The sequence below is a fragment of the Mycteria americana genome, chromosome 1, assembly GCF_035582795.1.
Source record: "Mycteria americana isolate JAX WOST 10 ecotype Jacksonville Zoo and Gardens chromosome 1, USCA_MyAme_1.0, whole genome shotgun sequence".
NCBI classification, from domain to species: domain Eukaryota; kingdom Metazoa; phylum Chordata; class Aves; order Ciconiiformes; family Ciconiidae; genus Mycteria; species Mycteria americana.
The window spans coordinates 128,790,529-128,815,733 of NC_134365.1; the positions used below are offsets into that span (position 1 = coordinate 128,790,529).

The 25,205-nt window shown below is 35.0% G+C and overlaps 1 protein-coding gene across 1 annotated transcript in view; it reads left to right on the forward strand.

Annotated features, from left to right (window-relative positions):
- The window catches only part of CFAP47 (cilia and flagella associated protein 47), a 358,571-nt gene that overhangs the window by 318,322 nt on the left and 15,044 nt on the right, over positions 1 to 25,205 (forward strand). The window contains exons 59-62 of the mRNA XM_075491883.1: positions 427 to 524; positions 3,923 to 4,084; positions 18,600 to 18,771; positions 20,244 to 20,405. Coding sequence (XP_075347998.1) covers positions 427 to 524; positions 3,923 to 4,084; positions 18,600 to 18,771; positions 20,244 to 20,405 — 594 coding nt within the window. The remainder of the gene's footprint in view (positions 1 to 426; positions 525 to 3,922; positions 4,085 to 18,599; positions 18,772 to 20,243; positions 20,406 to 25,205) is intronic.

The window sequence follows — 25,205 nt, forward strand, 5'->3', positions numbered from 1 at the left end:
ACCTACCTTTTCTGACTTTAAATAAAGAAAATGTAAAGTACTAGCTGCCAGTGCAGTTATGGTTATTGAGCAAATGAAAGCTCTTAGATGCCTCTAATTTTTCAGTGTATTTATTTGGGCTAATAATGATTCTCCTGTGGATACGTTTATGTAATACATAAACTGCATAAACTATGTTTCACTGTAGACATCACATAAGAGAGAGCAGATCAGGCCAAATGTTCTCATATCCTGACAGAATAATATATGAAGACACTAAACTAAGAGGATGTACATTATTGCTCTTCTGATTTGGTTGGATTTTATGCCATATTTTTCTTAGATATGTTGAGTCTCACCTCTCCAACAACTCTTACGTCTAGATTACTTCGGAAAAAAATATTCTCAGCAGTCTATCACAGTGATACTCTTCACTTATTTTCCAAGCAGTGTTACTGTAGCAGAGAATGGGGGAATTCAGGGAATACTCTGGATCTATCCAGTTCATGGAATACCTGAAGCACCGCAGCAGAAATTAGTTCCAGGTAGGTAACGATTGAAAAAAACTCAAACAATAAATTTAAGAAAATTAAATAGTCGTTTGTGTTCTCACCTGCTTGATCATGAGAATTTGCAGTAGTAATTTGCTACAGCTTAAAAAAAGATAAAATCACATATTAAAAATAAAATCTCCTTTCCCAACCTACAAAACAAATCTAGATCTATTATTTTGTTCTCACTGTGGATAAAAGGAGCCAGGAGCAGTTGAAAATCTCAAGGCTTGTGCCCTTCAGTGTCCCAGTTAATGCCAAGTTAGAGAACTGAAGGTAAATCAAACGAAAGACTGACACAAGGGTAGGTTTCTGCTTGCGCACCCAGAACACCCTTCTGGGGAGTTTACAGGGTACAAAATACTGGAGTAGATGTCTGCTGTTTCTCTCAGCCTTGAATTTCACTCCTTAATCAAAACCAGAATATAGAGTAGTGTGAATAGCAGTAAGTTTTCCACTTGCTCCTGAGAAGTCAACTTGCATTAAAAGATGACTGACATTCATAGGGGTTTTGTTGTTGCTTATTTTTTGGGTAGTAAATGTTTATAGATTTGCTGCACCTATTTTTTAAAGGTGTAATATAATCCCAGAATTATGAAACAGAAATTGTGAAGAGCTTTTTAAATATATAACCTTGATTAAACTACAGCTCAAGGTGTAGATGAGGGACAATTTTTACACCAACTTGTCTTTCATCTTGTCTTTGATGAGTGACTATAATACCTTTCTACACTAAGTCGACTAAGGTACAGGAATAACTCCTGGAAAACTATAGAAATAGATATTTTTACTGTCATTAATTTAATTTACTTAAGGACCCTTTACTTGCAGACAAATACCGATGATGTGGTATTAATTAGTGCTTTCATCTCCTTAATTTCCACTTTAATACCTTAAGGAATGAAGCAGAATATTATCATGCAATCAACTGTTGCCCTAAATGACGGTTTTAACGAGTCTCATTAGCATTAAACTATGTATATTGATGTGAATGTTTGTTGTGTTATTTAAAGCTGTTATGTAATTCACTGGCAGACTTTGAGATAAATCTCCCTTTTATTGGGCTGTTGTTTTCATTAGGTGTAGAAGTTATGAAATAAAACTGTTAGCATTCATAAATTGCCTAAGTGACATCACTTCTGTATATGATCAGAAACTTAAGTAATGCGAAATCTTAAGTAATTTTAAATTCCTAAATGCTTCTTTAAAACAGCAAAATTAAACTGTAGAATATTTAAAACTAAGTGTGTTATCCACTGGTTTATGCTCAGTAAATGTTTGTAATGCATACAAGGAGCATTGCATTAATTTTGAAGACATACCTCTTTTTGGCCATCACCATGTTATGTTGGGCTATTTTTTTTTCTAAGGAAGTACTAGATCTTTCATTGAAAAATGACCTGGAAAACTAAAATACCTGTTTGTAGGTGTATTTATGAAACAGATTCCATTCCTGCCTTGATTTTGAAAGTCTATGGTTTTCAGTTATAAATGGGCTTTTAAAAAATCCCTGTTGTAAAATATGAATCCAAAGCAGGTTATTTACAAGAAACCTACTTTGTTTTTAAATCGTTGTTAATAATGATCGATATTGTAATTTCTTTTAATGCAGACATTTATTAAAATTGCCTGGAGGCTACAAGCTGTTATGTCAAAAACCAAAGCTGCTTTGCTAGTATATTAGGCAGTTCATTTTTTGTGTCATTCTTATTTGCATCTTAATATACTTAAACTTCTAGAAGTCACTTGGCTTAGTATCTCATGAGACCAATTAAAATGATCAGTGGTCACAACCCATGTAGTACATGTTAAGTAGATTACAACTTGGCTATTTTATAAAAGTGATTACAAATGGAGAATCATCCAGAATATTTTTTTAATTCTTGTAGACGCAAAGCAGCATACAATAATTTAGATTGGAAGGGACCACTGGAGGTCATCTAACCCAATTCCATGCTCAAAGCCAGGTCTAATTAGATCAGGTTGCTCAGGGACTTGTCCAGTAAAATCCCACAGGGATCTGATTTTTATCCATAAATATTACTTAGCCATTTAGGAAAAAGAAAATATGGAATCATTTCTGGTAGTAAAATGAGCTGCGGAATAGAAAATGATGGCAGACACAACATGTGCACGCAGTAATCTGAAATACTTGGTAAGCTGGTGTAATACAGACAATGTAATTTATTCTTAAATATAAGGCCATGCATCTCGAAGAAAAGATGTGTGTTTAACTATTTCAGTAACTCTCCCTCATGGAAATGCTTAGAAGAGAGCTATAGAAATTACTTAAATCCTGTTAAACAGGAAAAGACCAAGGAAAAAAAAAGGTTGGTTTTTTAAAGAAAGGAAATTACTTGAACTTGATGTGCAATTATGTGTTTTCCAAAATAATGATAGTGAATCAAGCTCCAGAACTGAAAGTTGAAGCTAAACAAACATGGTATAGAAGTAAGGGTTTCACTGCTCTTTTTTTAAACGCTTTATATAATTACTTACCAAGATATGTTTCTAAATTATTTATCATTAAATCTTGACGTTATGTTCAGAGTTAATTTTTAAAGAATTATTGGGTATAATTCTGATGAAAATAATATTTAGAACTCGAAACTGAGAAGTATGTAATCAGCTCTTCTTTTTCATGTTGATTTCCATAACTCTAGAAAATTCTAAGTCTCTTCTTTGGGAAAACAAATTTTTCTTTCAGTTCTTGCATCTAAGTTTCTTCTCTTTCTGTGCCAATAATTATTGAAAGAACCATAAACAATAACTATTGAAGTAAGCTTTATAAAATCTAATGTATAAGCTAAAACCCAACTACCTTGTAATGAAAAAAGACATATTTTAGAAGCAGTAAATTAAAATAACTTACTGAATTGAAAAAAGCTCTGTCATGCTTCAAAGAGAAACTCGTGTCAGAACACTTTTTATTCTGGCATAGTCTGTAAAAGCTGAAGTTTGAACATCAGTATTCTTAAATTAAGAAATCAAAGAGTAACTTAATATTCTTTCATTTAACATTTAAATTCTTTAATTTCTTTCTTTTTCTTTCAGTCTTCCTTTCTCATTGGCATATGTCAAACTATACCATAATTTCTCTTTGCAAATTAACTAAAATGAAGATACATTTCATGATTACAAAAAAGGGAGAAATTTGCAAGTGCTGCTGTGAACTAACTGTAGGAACAGATTTTCATTTACTTAGCAATGTTTTCTACTACTTCACCTAAACAGAACAATAGAAACTGCAGAATGTGAAAAAGCTTTTAGTTGTCTTGGTCCTTATTGGAATTCTGTCACTCTCTAAGCACATTTAACTTCTATGTTTAAATTGCTTTGTTAAAATCAAGATGCTGACGCTTTACAAATAATGGGTTCTTGCTTTTCTGTAGCTGTGGTATGCTGTCGAGCCAGGCAGAGAGTAGAAAGAAGAGTAGAAGTGCTGCTGACTGGTGTAGTTCCTGGTGCAAATGCTATGCCTGCCACAAGAAATTCTGCCATAGTCAACACAAAAAAGCCAGCCAACGTCCAGGAAGAAGTTCAAGTCACCGATGGTAAGAATAAATAGCTTGGATACCATGCTGTTTTAGGAACATTGCAAATAAGGTAGGTGCTTCACCAAATGTTACTCTGCCGTGACAACAGATGAGGTTTAGACAAATCCTTCTCTCAGCCCGTATTTCTACCATTGCAAATATGGGACATTCATATAACAGTATGTCTGCCGTTATAGACACCTTTGAACCTGAAACTTTCTTTTTGTATCTGTCTTGGATGTGAGGCTTGCACACATACCATCTCTCCTTTAAAAGAGAATAGCCTCCACAAAGTCTAAAAGTTAGCAAAAATATGTCTGTGTAAGCATTGCAAGGAAATATTTATCTGCAGGTTGTCCCTATTTGTAAGATGCATTCCCACCAGCAGGCCAATATCTGCAGCAAAATGGATTGAAGAAGGAGGCCTTGTTTGAAAGAAGCAATAAAACTTTGTAAAAAGATAGCTTCCACTTACGGTTAATCAGCAGAGGACACAGTGAAAATCAATTTCTTCAGAGGTACACCAGCTTTTCATATTATACCTCTCTTTGAAACAGAATGGTACAACATATAAGTAGTAACAAAAGAATGCTTGTTACTGCTGTATGCCTGGTACTTCTGTTAATAGATGTGTGTTAAGAGTCATACTCACTATAACAAATTATGCAGTTACATTTTACCTTCATCAATTATTGCACCTTTGAGACTTAACGTACATTTGGTTTTGGGTTCAAAGTCATCCTACTTTTTAAGAAAAATGTTATTGAAAAATTATGACACATGACATGAGACATCCTAACGTGTGTTTAATGTAGCTGTAAATGAGGGGAAGGGATTTCACCCATGCTCTAACTTTGTCAAGAGTGTAATGCATTGTATGGTGGTAAAAGATGAGTCTACAGAAGTTGCTATGATTGCAATCTATTAGGCAATCAGTTTGAGAGGCAGACAAACTTGGCTTTTGTGTCTCATTTATGCCATTTAGAATCAGGACCAATAGAGGCTTTGCAGGAATAGCGTGTTACAGTAACTCTCCTGCCAAAGAACTGTGAAAAACTGAAAAGCTGTAAAATGTAAATCAAGATGCATTATATCCTTCCTGTAAGGATGATTTTCATGCAAACTTGCCTCCGCCCTGCACATTGACCAATGTAGTCTCATATTGGCAATCACTGTCCAGATCATTAAACAGATTTTATATTTGAATGCTTTTAAAACAGGAGGGGGTCTGAAGTTGAACTGTTAACAAGAGCTTGCACAGTGTATACTTACTGATTAGTGAATATTTGTAATTACTTAGTTAAACTTTATATTTGCTCATATTGCAGTGACAAAGATAACTTATTGTCTGGGCTTATTATTATCTTATATTCCCATATTACGAAGTAATAGTCAATCTAGTAAAATAAAAAGATGTGAAGCTCTTAACGTAGATTCTCGCCTCTTTGGAGAGCTGTAAATACTATTACATAACTTTATTCAGCCTTCTGAGAACAGCTGTGTATCAAAATACATGTTACCTTTTTTTTTTTACTATAGAGCAGCAGGCTTAGCTCTTTATTGACTTGTCACATGCGAGTAGGCTACCTTAAACATACCTGGGCTATTTCCCTCCAACATAGTGGCATCTGAATTGAGAAGAAGAATATGCATTGAACAAGTTGAGGCAGCATTTTGAAAGACTTGCAGATTCATGATATGTAGTGCTTGTTTTATTCATAGGAATAATATTTCATATTTATTAACACTGGCTTCTGTACATACTGCAAGACATTGATTTGGGACATTGCATCTTTTCAAGTAAGAAGTCTGGTAATGAAAGGCTTTACACTGTAGGTAGTAAGATCATTTATAACTCTGGTGCTTTTTGTGGTTTGCAATGACATTATAATGTCATTATTGCTAGATGAATTTGATGCCTGTTAGGAATCAAATTTAATGGTACTATCTCAGCTTTCTGCAGTCTACCAGTAATAACGTAAATAAAAGCATAAACCTCTAAGATAACACCCTGGCAAGCTGTTTTTCATTTTTTCTCTCCTGAAAGCGTGATTCATCAGAGTGTATGAGTGGTGTGTAGTAAGCAGTTTTTATATCCAAAGATAAATGATGATAATTACTGGCAGATCAGATTTAAACAGCTACTACTGTGCTTCAGTATTTAAATTATTTGGACAAGTATAAATTCTTGGGAAGTGAAAAATCTGCAAGCATGTCTTTTACGTTAAAAGACTTCAATTTCATCCAATCCAGAAGATATCATATGAAACAGAAAATTATTATAATTTCTTAAGAAAGAGGGGACAATCTCAATGCTGTCTGGCTAAAATGACATAGTTTGTTATTCAGAAGTCAGCAAAGTTGCAGAGATCAAATATTTGAAGTTTAATGTTTTAGACATAGCAATGGCCCTTTTTAAAAATAATTTTCAATTGTATTAAATGTGTATTTTTACCCTATATGCATTTTTCATCTGTTTTCTAACATATGGCTCTAAAGACATTTTTTCAGTAAACAAAATTTAAGACCCAAGATTCATCCAAACAAGTGTGAAGATTATTTTTTATTCTAATAAAACAGCTTTTTTAGTTTACTTTAAATATTCAATGGGAAATACAAACATGTTTAATTTTCCATGATCTTCTAAGAAAAACGTCAAACATTCACAAATCATCAGTTATTGATATTTGACTGAAATTCACAAATTTCTAAGCAACCAAACTTGACTGTGTTGAGAGCATGTGGAGTACACAACCAGAGTATCTTCTGGTTGAGGAAATACACGAATCAGTCCCGTTCTGTCTCTGTGTTTGTAATGGTGCTTTGTAACCTATCTTTTTCAATTGCTTCAGTTTATCACATGAACCAACTATAAGGGCTGAGTGTTTGTAATTAACTTCCCTAATCTTCATTAATTCATAGCTCTTCTCACAGCCCAAAGGCTGGTCTTAGTTCCTTGCTCCTGGGTTCTTATTTCTGGGAAGGTTTCATGACAGTTAATTTTGGGGGGGAATAGTGCTGTCCAGGTTCTGTAGGGTAGCACAGGTATGAAATTTTTTTATGTTATGTGCAAGTTTCACAGCTATGCTGACTTCTGACTAAACAGATGGACAATTCAATTGCACCTAGTGGTTAAATAACATTTTCCAGATATGCTAATCCATAATGTACATTGGCATACATTATGCACGTGGGCATACATTATGCAAAGTTTATCTGTACCCTTTGTTTCACCATTTACAAATCCAGCAAAATATAAAACAAAACCAGCAAAAATATATATATATTCTGTCAATTTTATAGCAATTATCTAACGTTCAAAAGTTCCTGACACTCATCAGGATATACAGAAAGCTTCTATTTTCTTTAATTTCATTAAAGCAGTTCTTTGAAACAGGGGAAGAAGAACATGTCCAAACACATGGTAAAAGCTATCCATCCCCCCCGCCCCCCCAGCAAGATTTTGTTAGTGCCAATGGTATGGATTCCACTAAGTGCCAATTTGATGTGACAGATCTGGATTGGGAGGCTCACCTTAAGAAAAGAGTTCAATAAAATTGGGTATGACCAAAGGAATCTTATCAGCATAAGAAAGAAAAATGCCAGTATAGGTGGAGACAAAATATTCTTATAGACTTATTTCTCATCCAGAGATTTTAATTGAATTGCTGATACAGTGTAGCAGGTTAATATTGAAAGCAATATGAAGAGGATAATAATTATGAAAATGGCCCTATATCTTACTTAAGCCATCTCTCTATTGTCAGAATAATTGTGGCATTATTTTTGAAATGGTATTTGAGGATGAGAGAATTATAGCTATATAAATGAGATTGTTAAGTGATTTTTTTACTCTGTGAGAAGTAGAAGAAAGAACAAGAAAGTGTTTGTTTTGGATTAACGGTTGGTGAAAGCTGTGAGCCATGGCAACATGAAAGTGTTGACAAGGGGGTGAACCCCCAATTGGGTCACTCTGTTATGGATTATTACCTTGTTGTTAAAGGTGCCAACTCCTGCTGGAAAACGGGGAACTAGCAGAAGTCAAAGAATAGGGCATCAGAGTAGAAATGAAAGCCTAGATGGATTATTTTGTCAGCTACATAGTTTTTGTTAACATCTGGCTGTTTGTTTCTTTATTTATGAGTGAACCATGGGAGAGATTTGATGCATTGTTTACTTTCTTTATTGAACTGTACGGTGCACAGGCATTTTAATGAAGAAGTTAAAATAGGACTTTATTTACCTGATGTTGATAAACAAGGTTACCACTTGGTCCATTAAAAAAAGAAACAATTTAGCATAATTTTTTCTCTCACAAGTAACCCTTCCTACTCCTATTTCTTAATATAACTAGAACAATAATGACACATACTGAAAAAAGGACTTGTGAATTGTGAGCAAACATATTTTGTAACTGCTTATATTTCTGTTTACAGGACAGTCACTCATTTCTGTTTCTTTGCCATTTTATAAAATGTTGAAATCTGCAAGCCTTAAGAATGAGAGTCATCATTATGTAAATCAAAATTACTTTGTAACACCTATGCAAAATCATGCTCAGTTAAAATGTTCAACGCATACAGGGAACAAGATCAATTATAAACTAATCTGAAGTTATTTATTTGGCTTCACAAAAGTGAAAAAAAAAATACCCTAATACGAACCCAGAAATTATTAAATTCTTCCTGGTGTTACTTTTTGGTATGATATACATCCAGGAAAAATGAGAAGTCCAAAAGAACTGATTGGCTAGCCCAACACAACTTATCTCTGAAACAAGAACACACAAATAGATATCTCTTAAAAATGTCTTTTGAGTTAGTGACTAAGGGAAACCTAGGAATATAATTTGCTGCAAGAGTCTATGAATTACTTTAATTGTTATATGATTGTGATTGCCAAAGTTCCATTTCTCCTATTTGTTGTTCACAGAATTTCCTGTGACTTCTTTGGTTGGCTGATAAGGAAGTATTACTTCCATAGAAACAGCACCACTACACCCTTGTTTTGTAAAGATATTTTGGGAAAGCTTCTGTAAGTCAAAATCATAGTCAGCACAGCTCTCCAGGATCTTAGTTGTGCTTCTGCAACATCATAGCACTTCACGGTCAACCATCTGCATTCATTTGCACTAGCTTTTTTTTGCATTATTTTCTCATTAATTATGGGCCATCAACAAAGCAAAGCTAATCAAAGCCCTTAAGATGTGAACTTCGTGGGTTTTTGAGAAGAACAGTGGACCAGTGCTCTTCCTGTCTGTCTCAGCTGTGTTTGCTTGCTTTTCATCTTAAAAAAGCAAGCAGGGGGTTTATACACCTAAATTTGCCTAAATGTATCTGACAGTCTCCGTAGTAACAAACACATACAAGTCTATCCCAAATGCTTTCCTATTTCCAGGTTATTACATCCTATTGTCATTTTTGTGCTAAAATTATTTGTCCTTGTTTTCTTCTATCTCTGAAGCTGCTGTTCAAGTGTTGTTGTTCTTAGAGAAAATGAAATTATCCACTCTAGATCTCCTTCTCTCCCGCATTGCGTATTTCCAATATGAACATGAAGCAAAAAGGAAAAAACAAAACTTCCCCACTTGTTATGGAGAATGTATACAACTTTATGTTTTTGTAAATAAGTATATCGGGCCTGTAGTTTTGACAGTTTAAGAATAAGTTGATCTGAAGCTTTGAAGATATAGCTAGAAATTAAAATTATAAGACAAGCAACTAGAATTTACATAGAAACACTACATAACATGGAATGAAATTGTAACATTGAACCATTGCTCTTTCTTCAGGCCAGCTGAGGAAGACAGAGTGAAACCTCAGAAATTTACTACACAAACTTTTTATTAGTTCTGAAACTTGATTTGTATCCAAAAAATAACACAAGTGGATACCTCCCATAAGATTACAGCCATCTTATAGTAGAGGAATTTATACTCTCCTGTGTTACAGATGTTCCAGTTTATGTGTAACTGAATGCAATTCCTTGGATAAGAAAAAGGAAGCAAATGAATGTGACCCTAGAGATTAGGTCCTGTGTTCTAGGGTCTGTGGCTAAGTCTGTTTTGTATATTAAAAAAGTCAAAAGATAAAAAAATGCATCCTTTTGTATAATAGACCATAGTACAGTGTAAAACTAAGACATGCTTACAGATGCTAGTGACAATACCAGAAACGATTTATCTGCATCAGTAGAGAGTTCCATGTGCATAAATTTACATTTTTCTTAATTTTCAATGAAAAATTAATATGTGATCATCAAATCAAAGGTTATATCATAGCACAGATATTAGAATTGAAATTATGTCAGGAAACTTATAAACAATTTAAGTTGTTTTGATGTGATATAAGACATAGATTCTATATAATTTAGAAGAAGAATACTTTTATATGAACAGGTGAGGAATACTTGCTAGGAAATTTTTCTTTTTTCCATATCCCCTTACAAGTTAGAAACAAATACAGAGAATCACTCCATCTGAGACTGCAAGTTTATATTACCCCTTTTACCTGTGTTTAGGTCTGTCGTGTAGTGTGCTTTTTTAATTTGCAGAGCTACTGAGGGGGAGCTTTGAGTATGTGGGGCCATGTTTTCAAAACACAAAAATCTGGTTTTGTATGGGAAAATCTTCAGGCTGAAGTTCTTTAGTCTATAGTCACACATGCTTATTTGCCTAGTGATTTAGATTAAGATACTGGGAAATAGCATAACCTAGGTTGACATCTTTGTCATCCAAACTTCTAACAAATGCAGCTATTAAAAAACCCAGAACAGAAACAATTCCTGGTCCCTAGGTCCCCGTTTCATATGATGACCATGAATCAACGGATATATTGCAAATCACAACAGCTAGCATATGTCCTTCTCACATGTCCTCAAAAAACAACACCCAAAACTGTACAATACACATGTCCTTCTCATGCCACATCTCTCTTACTGACGTCCCACACAAAAAAGATGAAGTTTTCATTGTGTTCAACAGGCAACCAGGTTCTGATCAGTCTGGACTGTTTATGTTAAGAGAGGATATTCCATTGTTATCAAGTAACGTAATGTGTCTGTCTGAAATATCTGCTAATTAAGTTAAAACATTTTAAACAACGCTATTATTAATCTTCTAAAACAAACTTGCATTGTAATTGCAAGTGCGGAGTAGCTCAGTAGATCAGATTGTAAGGTCTTTTCAGCTTCTGGAGGTACTGCATTCTGTAGCTGGCAGACTCGATAGATGTAAAAGTGCCTTGAAAATCAACAAGAAGCTCTTTGCTACATATGTGCTATGTTATTCCAAGCATTGTGAGTTTCAGAGTTTTCTGATTAAGAAGTCTTGGATTGGTTTGTGTCAGCTCTACAGAATTTCAAAGGGCAAATAAATGGTACTGGATATAGGAATATTTTAAACAGCAATGTTTTATGATTCGTTGAAAAACTGAAGCTGGCCTTGCTGAGTAAGAACTGCATCTCAGTGCAGTTTAATACATTCGGATTTTTAGCAGCAATCAGCCAAGGCATTCCTTCTCATTCAAAATTGCTTCAGATTGATCAAGGCTGATCAGAAAAATATGTTTTTATAAAAGCAAAATGGTTCTAATTTTACACCCAAGTTACAAGACAGAAGTTAAAAGTAGTCAGAAAACACTTATTTTCTCTTGGAACAGTTATTTTAAACTTACTTATTGTATCGCCATTAGTTCAGGAACACCACCACACATTGTATGGACACACAGCTGATTTACAAAGTGATGCTTAGATCCACAATATTTTAAGATTGTATTCCTGAACACGAAGAATTTTGTAAGTAATTATGAAGGAGCTTGAATTTCTAAATGCATAATTACTCTTACTCAGTAGGACAAATTATATTTGTATTTTGCATGTAACCCTAATAAGAACCCGGTAAGGAACTGAAATAGCTAGTAAGAGGCTAAATCTATTTGTTGTTCTCATTTGAAAGGTCACATTCATACAGCAGTAAAATGATATTTTAACTGGCAAGTGATAAAGTTCCATGAATGGAAATGTTATGTTCCAAAATATAGAAAAGGGTGTTTTCTGTCTCCGAGAAGTATACTTGACACAGTACATGTTGACAGCGTTGGAAGACAAGGAGTAAGAAAGATTTCTAAAGCAAGTGGTTTAAATAAATTCTGAAAAGAGAGAGAAAGTGACTAAGTGTATACAACATAATACCAAAAGCTAGAAAATTCTTGGAACACAAAAGCGTGATAAAGGAATTAGAGCAAAATCACTGGTATCCTCTTAACCACCTATAGGAAATTGGTAATTACAGTCATTGACGCATCGTCAAAAAAACCCCAAAACAGAAAACATGCCCTCTGAGTTACATATTTCCAGTAAGCCACCAAACAATAAAGAAGAAAGCTAAAAACTAGGTTACTTCTGAGGGTGAGAGGGCAGCTGGGAGGGAGGAAAGAACAGCCATAATGCTGACATATAAAAAGACTGGAAACAACAACCTTGCTATTGCTTCACGATTTGCAGGTCACCTGGTGGCCTATCTGTAAACACACTGCCCCTCCAAAGGAATCTGAAGAAATTTGCTTGCATTGGAAGTTGGTCTTCCAAATGACAAGCATAATTTCTTTTAGTCATTCATGTAACTACTTTAAGCATTGAAGTGCATAGACATCATCATGGTGAGTGCAGTAGAAAAACCTGTGAAATGATAAATAATATTGTTTTCAGTTTAGCATTTATGTGGGCCAATACAAATGGAATGGTTAAGTTAAAGGACATCTTGAATTGTTACTGATTTCAGGGGGCAGCATTCGAAGTGAGGCAAATGAGTCAGGATGCCATGGAAAAAATAATGTCTGTGTGAATTAAGACTACATCATAACATGTATTCATGAAAAAGCTGGGTTTACGTTGCCTGTGCCCAGGTGCAGATGTGATCTTTATTTGCTAGAATTGCTAGATGAATGAAGACAATGCTAAATAAAAACAGAGAATGTTGAAAAAGGAATACAAAGTTTTTGAAAAAAATACGTTTTAATCAGTTCCTTTAAAGCATTAATTTATAGATTAGTGTACAAATCTAAGTAGAATGCCAGATCTAAGCAGGATAATGTGAGAGATCCTTTGGGCTGATGAGAATCCTTTTGCTTTTCCTGAGGTTTTTGTTTCAGTTTACTATGCTGAGTAATATCAAAATAAAGAGTGTTAAGAGGAGAGCATGGATAGACATAATAAAAAGGGAATTAGTCCAAAAAGGATGCAGAGAGAGAGAGAATATACGAAAACTAGCTGCAAGGAAGAATGCAGAACTGTATGCGGAACAGCAGATGCTAGATGCACACCGTGTGTTTCATATACATGGCTTCACAAACTTCCATTTTATTCACTAAATGATGCAGGGTTTTGAAGAAAGGCATTCTCTGAAACAAAGGGGGGGAAAGTGCTTTCTACTGCTTTCTTTATGGTAGAAATCTGCTTTAGCAGTAGAAATCCATTTTAAAGAAGTGGTTTGAAAGAGAAAAAAATTAGCAAACAGAAAAATCAAATGTAAGTGAAAATTTAGAAAAGAAATGTTGAAGTTGGTTGCTAGGGGAATAGGCAGTGGGATGCAGGGTAAAAAAAGATGAGGCTAAGAGTGGAATTTTGCAGAGCCTTGAAGATATGGATGAAAAGCTTTACCTGGATATGGAAAGAGAAATAAATTTGCAGGGAAGAGATATAAAGATTTATACACAGAACTACACTGAGGATTTCCTTGAATTGCACTGAGGATAAATGAGTGTATTATCAACAGAAGGAGACCACTTTATTATCCATTTATTTCTTTGTATTTAAGGTAATTTGGTGTCTGGCATTTAATGAATTATATGATGTTATCTTTGCTGATATTTATAATGCTCTACATACAGCACTTTTGTACCTGTATGAAGAAATTCAGTGAAAAGCATATTCAAATACAACCAGGTCTTTTCAGGTTCTTGTGCAATTTGTTTATTCTGCTGCCATTATCCTGGAGTTATGACATTTTACAGTGAGAAACAGATATTTACTTCTCAGATGAGATTCATTTCTTACTGCCCAGATTATACTGCCTACTTAAATGTTAGGATGTTCTTGACTACCAGGCTTCCTTTTATTTTTTTCCTTTACTACTCTTATAATTCACTTTTGCTATTCACTTGAATATTTACGTGAAAACTGTATTAAAACGATTTAATCTACTGTACAGTAATGTATTCTGTCTGCTGCTGCTTTTGCTGGTAAAGCATAACTGCATACTTAATGTTCATTCCCCGCTGCCTACTGAGTTCCAGCAGCGTGCGTGAAGGCTCCTGGAGGACAGTGGAAAAGCAGGAAAAGGACAAGTGTCAGATGAGAGCTGAATGGGGTTATGAAGAAGGATATTTCACAAGGTTTGGAAGCTCAACTTTAGATGCTGGCTGTTTGGTAGAGGAGAGTCGTTAAGGTCTGGTCCTGTAGTTTCTATTTTACCAGTTTGGAGACTATTCGATCAAGAGGGGAAGAAATCTTTCTTAGGTGTCAGGGCCACAGTGAATACTTGGGCTTGAAGAATTAGCAGAACCAGCGGAAAATCATCAGTGAGAGAGAGTGCAATATGTTTACATTCAGCACCAAATAAAATAATTTATCTAGCTTTTGAAAAACACGAAGCTGCAACTTTATGAAAGGCTGGGCTTTCATTCTGTGTTTGTATTCTGTGATTGCGCTGACCTCCTTTATTAAATAACTGCAAGTAAGATTGCAGCCTGCTGAATGGGAGGCGAGGAAGGCCAATTGAGCGAATTCACTTGCATCTCTGTTTTATTGCATCTATCCAAGGAAAACCCTCTGTAATAGGGACAAGCATTTTTGCAGTCTGAACATCTTTCCATCACAGCTTTAATTTCCACCTGTCTCATTGGAAATGGGAGACAGTGTGCAAGTAAGGAGAGTCCCTTAGAAAGTTCCTCTCCATTGCTGTTTTTATGTCACGAAGTGCACTGCAGGCTAAGCGCTATTTGCAAAGAGCGCAGGTAGCTCGATCTCCTTCAGGTATCCACAAGAGACTGCAGCCTCACAGGCCTGTGTCCATTAGATTTTTATCATGAGAAAACACATTGTACAAAGAGCTGGTCTTCAGTGAAGTCAAACACTTACTTTTCAAAACCAGGAGGGAGGTACAAAGGCTTCTCTAACAACAGTATGAAACTCTTTCCCAGGTCAGATATATCCAGTTGGCCTTTCACAGTACCTTCTCTAGACATTAGGCTCATCAATGTCTTTGTAATTTACTCTTCTGAAGCTTGAACATAGGTTCTTTTCCACTAAAAATTTGTTTAAATTCCTGAGGTTCTTACTTTTTGAACGTGTTAGGCTCGTCTTTTAATTTTTAGATGTATGACATCTATTAATTAGTTTTACAGTAAATCCCAACAGTCACAAAAATTCACATTTGCCTAATTTATATGTTCGGAGTGTAAAATGCTTGGACTTTCCACACTATCATTCTTATGAGTCAGAAAATAAATTTTAAAAAGTAGTCTATTTCCTTTCATCTTCTTAGAGGCTATTTAAAAAAAAAAAACAATCAAATCCCCAACACTTTAATTCTAGTGCTTTTTTAAGGAGTATCCTTACTAGCACTTGAAAAATGACGGCCAAGTCATAGAACTATATAGCTCGAAAACCTTGTTTGTTTTTACACATAGCTGCTTCAGTAATTCTGCATACACAAATGTTGCCTAAATGCATACTACCTTTTGGAAATCTTTATTTACACAAAGGAAAACACTTAGAGACTGAGATTAATTGCCTTTCAGAACAAGAAATGTTTAATGCTTTAAAAAAAAAATGTCTTGAATAATTACCTCAAACCCATATTCTTACTCCTTTTCTTACTTAAATAATGCATAATATTCTTCAGGAAATATGAGGAAGTAATATTTTTTTTATAATTGGAATTTCTATTCCCTAGATGTAACAAGCTGTATATAAATAGCATATCTTCCCAGTGTTTGGATTGATAAATATCTCTAGGTTGCGTCAGATGTGGTTGAAACTCTCCCTGCTGCTCTCTATTTAGAGAACAGAGGTGGATTAATTGGAGTATACTTTATATCTGCATGTGTATTTTACAATTTGCATCAGATAAAGTAAGAATTTTACCTGTATTAAAATGGTGATTTTTAAGAAGAAAACTAGTGAATGAAAATTAAAGAGCTGGGCTAAAGGGTCAAGGCATATTTGAATCATATGCTATACTGTATTTAGCATTACTTTAAAGAAAATGTTAATTCTTTCTCCAATGTTTTATTTATTTCACCATTTTAATTGAAACTGGAAATTCTAAGAGTCAAGAGAACTCTGGACAATGTGGACAAATTTCTAGTAATGATTCACAACTTTTCTTTTGCCTCTAGCTTCTGCCAGTTTGTTTAGGCAGCATGTGTATTATGGAATTGTCTGGAATCAAATATTAACATATTCACAGAGGCTTCCCATAGTACGATAATATAGTAGTCTTCAGGGCAGCTGTGATGAAAAACTAATTAAATTTTTCTTTTTTGAACAGTCCTAAACTAGATCGGCAGCGTAGATCAAAACCAGCTAAGGGACCAGCATAACGAAGCTTTCAAATATTGGCACTTATAAATGCATCATTCTTCCTTAGGTGTTGTAAATATTAAAATATTTTAACTAAGTACTTAATATGAGCATAGAACAGGTTATAAAACAGCCTGGAGCATAAAAATATAAATATTTAATTGCTTCTGACTAGAAGGTACTATATACGTATGTCAAACCAACCCCAAATGTCTTTGGATACTAAAAGCAGCATGCAACTCACAACATTTTCTTCCTAGCATCTGAACTATAAAATAAGCTTTTCGTGAGTAGCATTGTGTGATATAACTGCTGAAAGAAACATCTGCTCAACAGTTGCAATTTTCTCACTGTGGAATGCTCCAAATGATGTAATCTTTTCTCTCCCATAAGAAGTTAATTTTTATGTCTGAATCTTCATGTTTTGACATTTGTCTAGGGTGACTACTACAAGCCTTGGGCTGTGTTGGAATCTGAATGCATGGCATGAACATATTTTTCAAATAGCGAAAACAACAAAGCATGGAACAATGTAGGATGATCCCAGGAATTTTATAAACTGTAGGGAAAATGTTCATGTTTAATTCCATTATAACAAAGCACATTTATTGTAGTAAAGTACATTTATAGTAGATGGATTAATACATGGAAATCTTGTATGTTGGGTACTCAGTGTGTATCTACTATGACCAGTAATCCCGTACGTCGGTAATAATATTTTGCTTACATCTGTGTAACTCTTTGATCTAGCATAAATTGTACAGATGTCTGTGTGAAGGATCCACTTTAAAGAGTCAGAAATGTTTCAGTATAAGCTGCTACATTTCTTAGGGTTAATCTGTGTGTTACAAAAACATTGGAAACAAAAGTTGAATGAAGTAGAAGGAAGGAATCTGTGCATTTCAGAAAAGGGGAAAGGACTACAAGCATAGGAAGGCATCTCGTCTCATCCCAGGCAACTCACTGACACTGGGTAGCATTACAGATTGGCAAAAACGAAGTAAGGTTTTGTTCAAATATCTCACAGTGCATTATTTCTTGGACTTTATATAAAAATAAATATGTAGTCTGTACTTTAGAATTCCAAGTCGGTAGGCCTTGGGAATTAACTCTGCATCTGACTGGCACCCTATAGCCAGCATATACAGGGATGCATACGTAGGAGTCCTGCACAACACATTGTACTATGCTGTGCAAATTCAAAATGTGCCCTGAGATATGTGGTCATAGTAAAGTGAAATCTCCTGTAGGATTTAGTGGTTGTGTTAAAAGACTTTTCATCCATAAAATGTGTAAAATTTTTAAATAGATTAGCAGCTTGAGATTCTTTTTCTCATAGAAACATTCCCTTCTGTGCACAAATTACTATTGTATACTGAGTATCACAGTTTTCTCCATTACAGCTGGAGGAGACATTTGATTCAAGAAGCTCAGCTGTTTATTCTTGTGTCATTACTACTTAGCCTTTTCATAGCTGCTACGGGGAATAAGAGAAGAGGCTGCTAGTGACATCTTCAATATTTTTCTGTAAACTGTTTCTCAGGCTTGCAGTCACCAATGGCACTGATACCCTTAATGACTTTTTTTTTTTTTTTGAGATTGTCCCAATGGCATTACTTGGAAATAGTATTACATTCTTGCAATTTTCATTTGACTGATAAACTAGAAATATTTCACCGTAATGCAGAAGTGGTAGCCAGAACAATATTGCTATTGCTGTTCACTTCTAAGTACATTCTCCAGCTTCCATTTTGCTGGAAACTATATAGCCTGTCGAATGAAATTGGAAGATTTTGCTATAGAGTCAGGAGCAAATCACTCAAGTTCTGGATAATTACTAGTTTTACTTATTTGCAATTTTTAGTGACAAATGAAAGAATTGTAACTACTAGCCAGCCAAGTGTGTGAGGTTCGAGCGCATACAGACTGATTCTTCTCTTGTATCATTTAGGTTTCTCTGCAACAGTGGAATTTCTGTATGAATTACAGTATCAATCAAATGAAATTAAATCTCAGCTTGGAGCTTTGGTTGGTATGCATCTGATTCAAAGAGAACGGGATACAGAATCTGGAATCGTAACACTGATCTTTAATATAGTGTTTGCACCTAACAAACCGATGAGGTAAGCTCCTATTCCTTATTACCAATGGAACATGCAATAAAATCCTGTCTGGTCACTCTTAGCTATGTAAGCACCTCCCTGCATTGTTTTCCTCATTTTGATTTCACCTCTGAGGTCTATTATTTTAGATTTTTTCACTTGCTACTTCTTAGTATGATATCTTTTGTATAAAAACTGACAGTGTTTGTTTTTAGTGCCTGCTGGATGGTTCTGTTGAGTTACTGCCTTAGTCTGTGTGTGCATCAATTTACCTCTAAACATTGGAGTATTGAAAGACTTCCAATGAAAATTGGTTTTTCTCAAAATTCGCAGAAAGTATACAGACAAGATGGTTTGTCAGTCTTGAAAAACTTTTCCTAGATGAGCATGTGTGCATATTCTTTGGCTGGATGGGATGGTTGAATCTGAAATTAGTCTCTAGTGCCCTGGTAACAGCAGTCCACAGGAAAATATTATCCTCTTTTATAGCTGCGATGTGAAAAATGATGGATTTGCTTTCATTTACATTAGTACATCCCACCTCTTCAAAAAGAAACTGTGAAAGGGAGATCCTTTTGGAGAGAGAGGGAAATTGCGCCTTCCTTTTGAAGCAGTCAAATTTGTATGGGGAGGAAAGAAGCTTCAGTAAGATGCAGACACATGGTAAATTCAGAGGCTCAACATTACTAGGAAGATTAGGGAGCAGTCACTGCCGAACATCATGGGTTGCATGCAAAGACGGTATTTTTAGGATTCAGGAGGGAAATGAAATCAACAAACAGCAAACCTTTAGGAAAGACTATCCACCCACACCATGCAGTGTCATTGTGTGAAGGGGGAGGTTAATTTAGAAACCCTTTTTATTTCTACTCTGTCCTTTTTTATTTTATTTTTTTTTGTTTTGGTTGGTTCTTTATCGTTGTGTGCTTGAGAGCTATCAGGCATCAAGTAGAGGACTCAGTGACTGCAACGAATTAGTTTATCTTCAGAATCTACAGCACCAACTCTCTTCTTAGATGGTCTGAAGACATCAGAGTCTGGAATTTTTCTGAAGTACACAGACCTTCGTCAGATCTATTTGATTCTAATATGACCTGCTAATATGCTCTGGACCCAATTCTCCTCTAGCACCACAGTAAATAAAGAATAATGAGTAAAACAAATTGAGTTAAAAAAATTTAACACAACAGAGAATAAGCAGAAGAAGAATCAAGTCTCATGGCTGTGCCCATCATTTTACTTTCGTATTATGTCCTTTCTTGTACTTTGCTGTAAATATCAAGTGCTATTTAGTCTACATTCCAGTCTAAGTGCAACTGATACGTACTATGCCACATAAAATTAAGGATGTATTCCAATTTAAAGCCATCTGTATTTTCATTTTACTGTAGTATAGTTCTACACACCTGAGGCTTATTTTGGACATTAATTTGCTCAGTTTGTGTTTCATAATGTTGTTCTATGTATTGGATGTTTTTATCCAAAATTTTAAGGAGTGAAGCAACTCTCGTAGTACAGTGCACTACAGGAGGTGTTTGGAAGTTTCCAATGCTGTTCATTGCTACGGAGCCAGAAGTGGATGATGTCATCAACATTGAAGCCGTTGGCCTGAATAAGGAATCTATAGTTGGCTTTAAGCTTACAAGCCAGACAAGGTAAAAACACTTATGATAAAGTATTTATGTAGTTTTCGGAGGCTAGAACTCACACTCAAACACATTGGATAGGATAGATTTGGGCAACAGAAACATAACTGGGCTGCAGCTATTTCAGTGATACATCATTAATTTCAAGTGCTGCATTGTGTAGGTGACAAGTGTGATTTTGAAGCTGTACTGTAGAAAACAGAAGCATTCTACACTTAGGCTGTAGCCCCTCAAGAGAAAATTTGCAGAATAGATCCAAATGTTTATGTTATGACTTTAAAGTTTTGCCCTAAAATGCTTTTGTGTGTTAAAATGGGTAATATAATGTTAAGGAAGGTGTGTTGTGATATTAAAGGCTCACTATTAAAGCCTTAATGTTTTTACTAATGGATTTGTTTTTCAATGTACTTTATACTTACACCAAGCTAAAAACAGTCCTTTGCACTGTGCTTTAAAAATTTTGAAATGTGCCATTTTTTAACGATTCCTGTTTTATTATACAAGCATGTTATGAATTCATCTCTACTCTGCCCTTTCACTAGATAGAATAATTGTGTCATTCTTCAGTATTTTGTTACCCTCCTTTTTAAAAGTCCTGCAGAAATCTCTGTTAATATTTTTTTTTACATACTTTTCATTATTTTCTCAGTGTTTCATAACGTTATAGCAAACCCGTAGTGTCATTTGTCTACAGCAGAAAGTGAAGGAATAAATTGTGTGGTACTGATAGATAAGTTTTAAAATAGTAAACAGTGAACCTGAAAGAATCATGATGCTTACAATCTAATTAGCTCACGGAAGTTTTTAAATTTCCTTTTTTCTTTAAAATTGACTTTTTTTACTGTGTATCTAGCAAATGTGCCAGATATACTGATTGATAGTTAACTTTCATTGTAGATACATGCTTTTGTAGCATCCTCAGCAGGAAGTGTACTTGGTTCCAACTGATTTTTTTTAAGAGCTTATTTCCAAAAGCTGTGCATCTAAGATGGACAGTTGTTCCAGCTTTTACATGGCTGTCAGTGATGATAATTACCAAGGACTCTGAAAAAGGCTCCTATCACAGTGTTCAAGTTAACAGCTTCAACAGAATAGGCTGTTTCAGGAACAAAAGTGAAGCAATTGCTCTGGCAATACTGTAATCTCCTGGTAGGTGTTTGATAGTAGTGAAGAGACCTAATGTTCTCCTGAAACATGTTATAAAACCTGAATCATTTTAGTTATATAAAGAAGGAGCCATGATGGAAGACAGATTCCCTTTTTCCCTTAAACAAATTCCAACTTTATTTTACATAACAAGGGTTCCCCCCATACATTTCAAATACAAAATGTAATGCTTGCATGTACTGAATAAGCTCCGTGTTGTAAATAACGCCAACAACTGCTCTGTAAGTTTTATGTTGCTTTCTCTTATCTTTGATTTGCTTAGGAGCTTTTGGTGGTGGAGGTTTTGCTATAGAAGTAGAACAGTCAGCCAACCAACATTTACCATACAGGATCTGCAGTTTAAAAGCAATTACACAAGAAACCCGTATATTACAGATGTAATTTAATGCCTGAATAACTCAAATGACTTAGATTAAAAATAAACCCATGAAATATTAAAATATGGATTAAAAGTTTCAATTGGGATATGGAGTGTCATCCTACAGACCTCCCCTGAAAAAAATGATCAGGAGTTTTTCTTAAGTAAACAGGTAGCAGCAGAATCTCATAGAGAATCAGTTCTGGTACTTAGAGAGAGGTGGGTTTTTTTCACCCTGCCTATAGATACTTTCTGTCTTCCTTTCTTATGCTGGATAGTACCTCATGGCACTGCTACTTGGAGACTAACTAGGGGAGAAAGAGAGATATATTTCTGAGTAACCTGCTAGAAAGGGACTCGGCATCTGTGTCTTCTTCTCCCTCTGCTACTTACAGGACAGAGTGGTTGCACAGCATCACTGAGAAGACCTATACATCTTTTTGGGCTAGCAGGGTCCATAGTGATGCAACAAAAAATATTTGAGAACCACAGCCCCCAAAAAAGGCTCAGTATCTTATTAAGGACAGATTAGGATTCTCTTACATATACCAAGCTGAATGAGGATCTTCAGTGATCCACAAAGCACCTTTGGTGACCACTACAAAGCTATGAGGTCAATGGTTTTAGGTTTCTTTTTCTTTACAGCTACTGCAACTCAAATGTGGGCTTCTCCCTTTAATTCCACCCCTCCCTTCCCCAGCAAAATCCTCAATGTGTACGAAATATTTCAGACTGAATTAATGATTTTCCAATTTACCCATAACTACATTTGATGTACTTGCTTCAGGAACGATGAACAGTGACAAATGGGAGGTAGTTGCTACGCTGCTCACAATGATCTGCAATAATGAAAGCTCTGAGAGTCCATGCAAATATGTAATGCACTCTCTCTTTTAATACATTTAAAATTGACACGCACACATGCCCTCAATGAGAAACAGCCCAATATCTGCTTCAATAAATAATGAAAGGCACTGAGAATGCAGCCAAGCAGTTTTGTTGTATGAAGAAAGCTCAAATATATTTTTAAAACCTGTCTGCACCTAGGACATTTGTGATATATAAGTAGTCCAATATTTTACTTTCTGCTTTACAAATTCAAAAGGGACATATTGTTGAATGGTTTCTTGTAATGGCATTAAGATTGGTTAGAGTCAAAAAAGCAGATTTCACTTGTTAAATAAGAAAAAGCTGCCATTTTTTAACATTCATAGATGGCCTTCTTCAGGTTTTGTCATAAATATAGGTTTATTTCAACACCAGCTGAAATCATTGGCAACATTTTCACTGAGGTAACTGGCTTTGGTACGAGCCTCTAACATTTGTGTTTGTTTCAATACCAAATGGATTATTGAATGCCAATGGTTTACAGAATGACAGCAGTATTAACCAAAAAGAATAGATAAAATCTTATCCCTGGAAATAAAAATTATAGAAACTTCTTTGATATCCAGCTCAAATTATTGGTGTATTATTTTATGCTGATGTCTGTAATTGAAACACAGACTAAAAATTCTGGAATTTATGCTTTGCTTAAGAAAACTAGTCCTTTCTATATTTGTTTTACTGAAAATAACTTCTTAATGTATTTTTCATCAATTATGTGTTGCAATCAGAGTAGTCGTATTAATACAGAACTCTTTTTTGGAGCATATTTACTAGTATACATTCCAGTACAGAGATATTTTGATGGTTGGATTTATTTCTTCACATTAAAATACTGATATCCAGCTACAGCAGAATGTTACCTTATTTGTTTTCTGGTGCAAATACTGCAGTAGCCAACATGAAACATGTGGATAGATGCATATGAATCCTATGTTCACTTGAAATTTTTTTGTAAACTATATTATTTTTGAATGTTTAGTCAAGATGGTGGATAATTCTGTCCTGTTCGTTCTATCTGCTTATTTCTCATACACAGAGCCTCCTTTCACCAACATAATTCTAGCTTTCCATGTACCTGTTAGTGATTGTTTTAATCATGTATCGTTTCCTATATACAGTAAAATTTTATCCATCCTTCCATCCCACCCTGTCATTCCAATCCTGTGTTTATCACAAACAGGATATTTGTTACCTTGAGGAAACTTTTCAGATGAACTCAAACTATGCTTCAGAAAAACATACTTAGTCAGCTCCTGCTATCACAAAAGCAAACAGCGTGGGATCAATATGGTCTCCACGGAGTGGTATCTGCAAAATCCAAGGCTCCACCCGATTATGGAAACAGAGCTAGAATAAAGAGAGAACAAAACAGGTGGACTGGGGAAATGAGAAGAAAGATGAAATTAGGCTTTAAAATGACTGCATGTGCAGAGTTAGTTATCTTAACCTACATTTCATATTTTGAACACCACTGTGGGTATTTTCCTTATTTCTTCTATGCACATTTCCTAGTGCATAGAATAAATGTTCAATTAAAAACATTCCTTGATCACACAAAATGAATTTTAATGCTGTCTGAAGAATAGTGAGCAACCCATTTTTTTTCTATACCCTCCCTAATTGTGAAGGAAAAAAACAAAAAAAATGTTTACAGTTAAAACTTTGAGAAATATTTCTATTTTACTGTAATTACTGCTGTATCTCATTAGAATTACCATGAGCCAGAATTATGTATGCTGCAAGAAAATGCATTCATTAAGTTCTCAGCACATGCACCCTCTCTTCACCCTCTCTCACGCGTCGCTGTGCCATGTTACAGGCCCGGATTCCTATGCCAATCTCTTTGTTACCAGTTCTGCAAAATTCTACCATTAATCTAAAGATGTAATTAGAAGACTTTATCTCCCACATAGCGGCAGCTGAAAAGAACAACTGTTGAATGAGCTCCATTTTTTGGAGCCTGAATGGAGACTCGTGGAAAATATCAATAATGGTACACGTGCAGCAGAGCTTCCAAAAAGTTATCATCATCCTTCCTAATAATGCAATACCTGACATGTCACACGTTTAGCCAGGAGCTGTACCTAGCCATGTCACCTGGGCCACTTTTAGCAGGAAAAGTCAGTTTACCAATCTGCAAATATAGTACCCCTGGGTAGAATAGGAATGAGACAGAAATCTTAACGTTTTGTGAAGATAAAACCCCTAGCTCCTGCTTTGGTTTTACAACATGTACACAACAAAAGTGATGTTGTATTTGGTAAAGCATTCCCTGATAGTCATTCGTCATGCATGTTAATTCTGGAACAGTCTTTCCAAAGCTATAGAGTGATAATTGGAGTTAAATCTTTCCTGATGTCCAGAGTTCAGGATTTAGAGTGGTCATTTAAACCAGA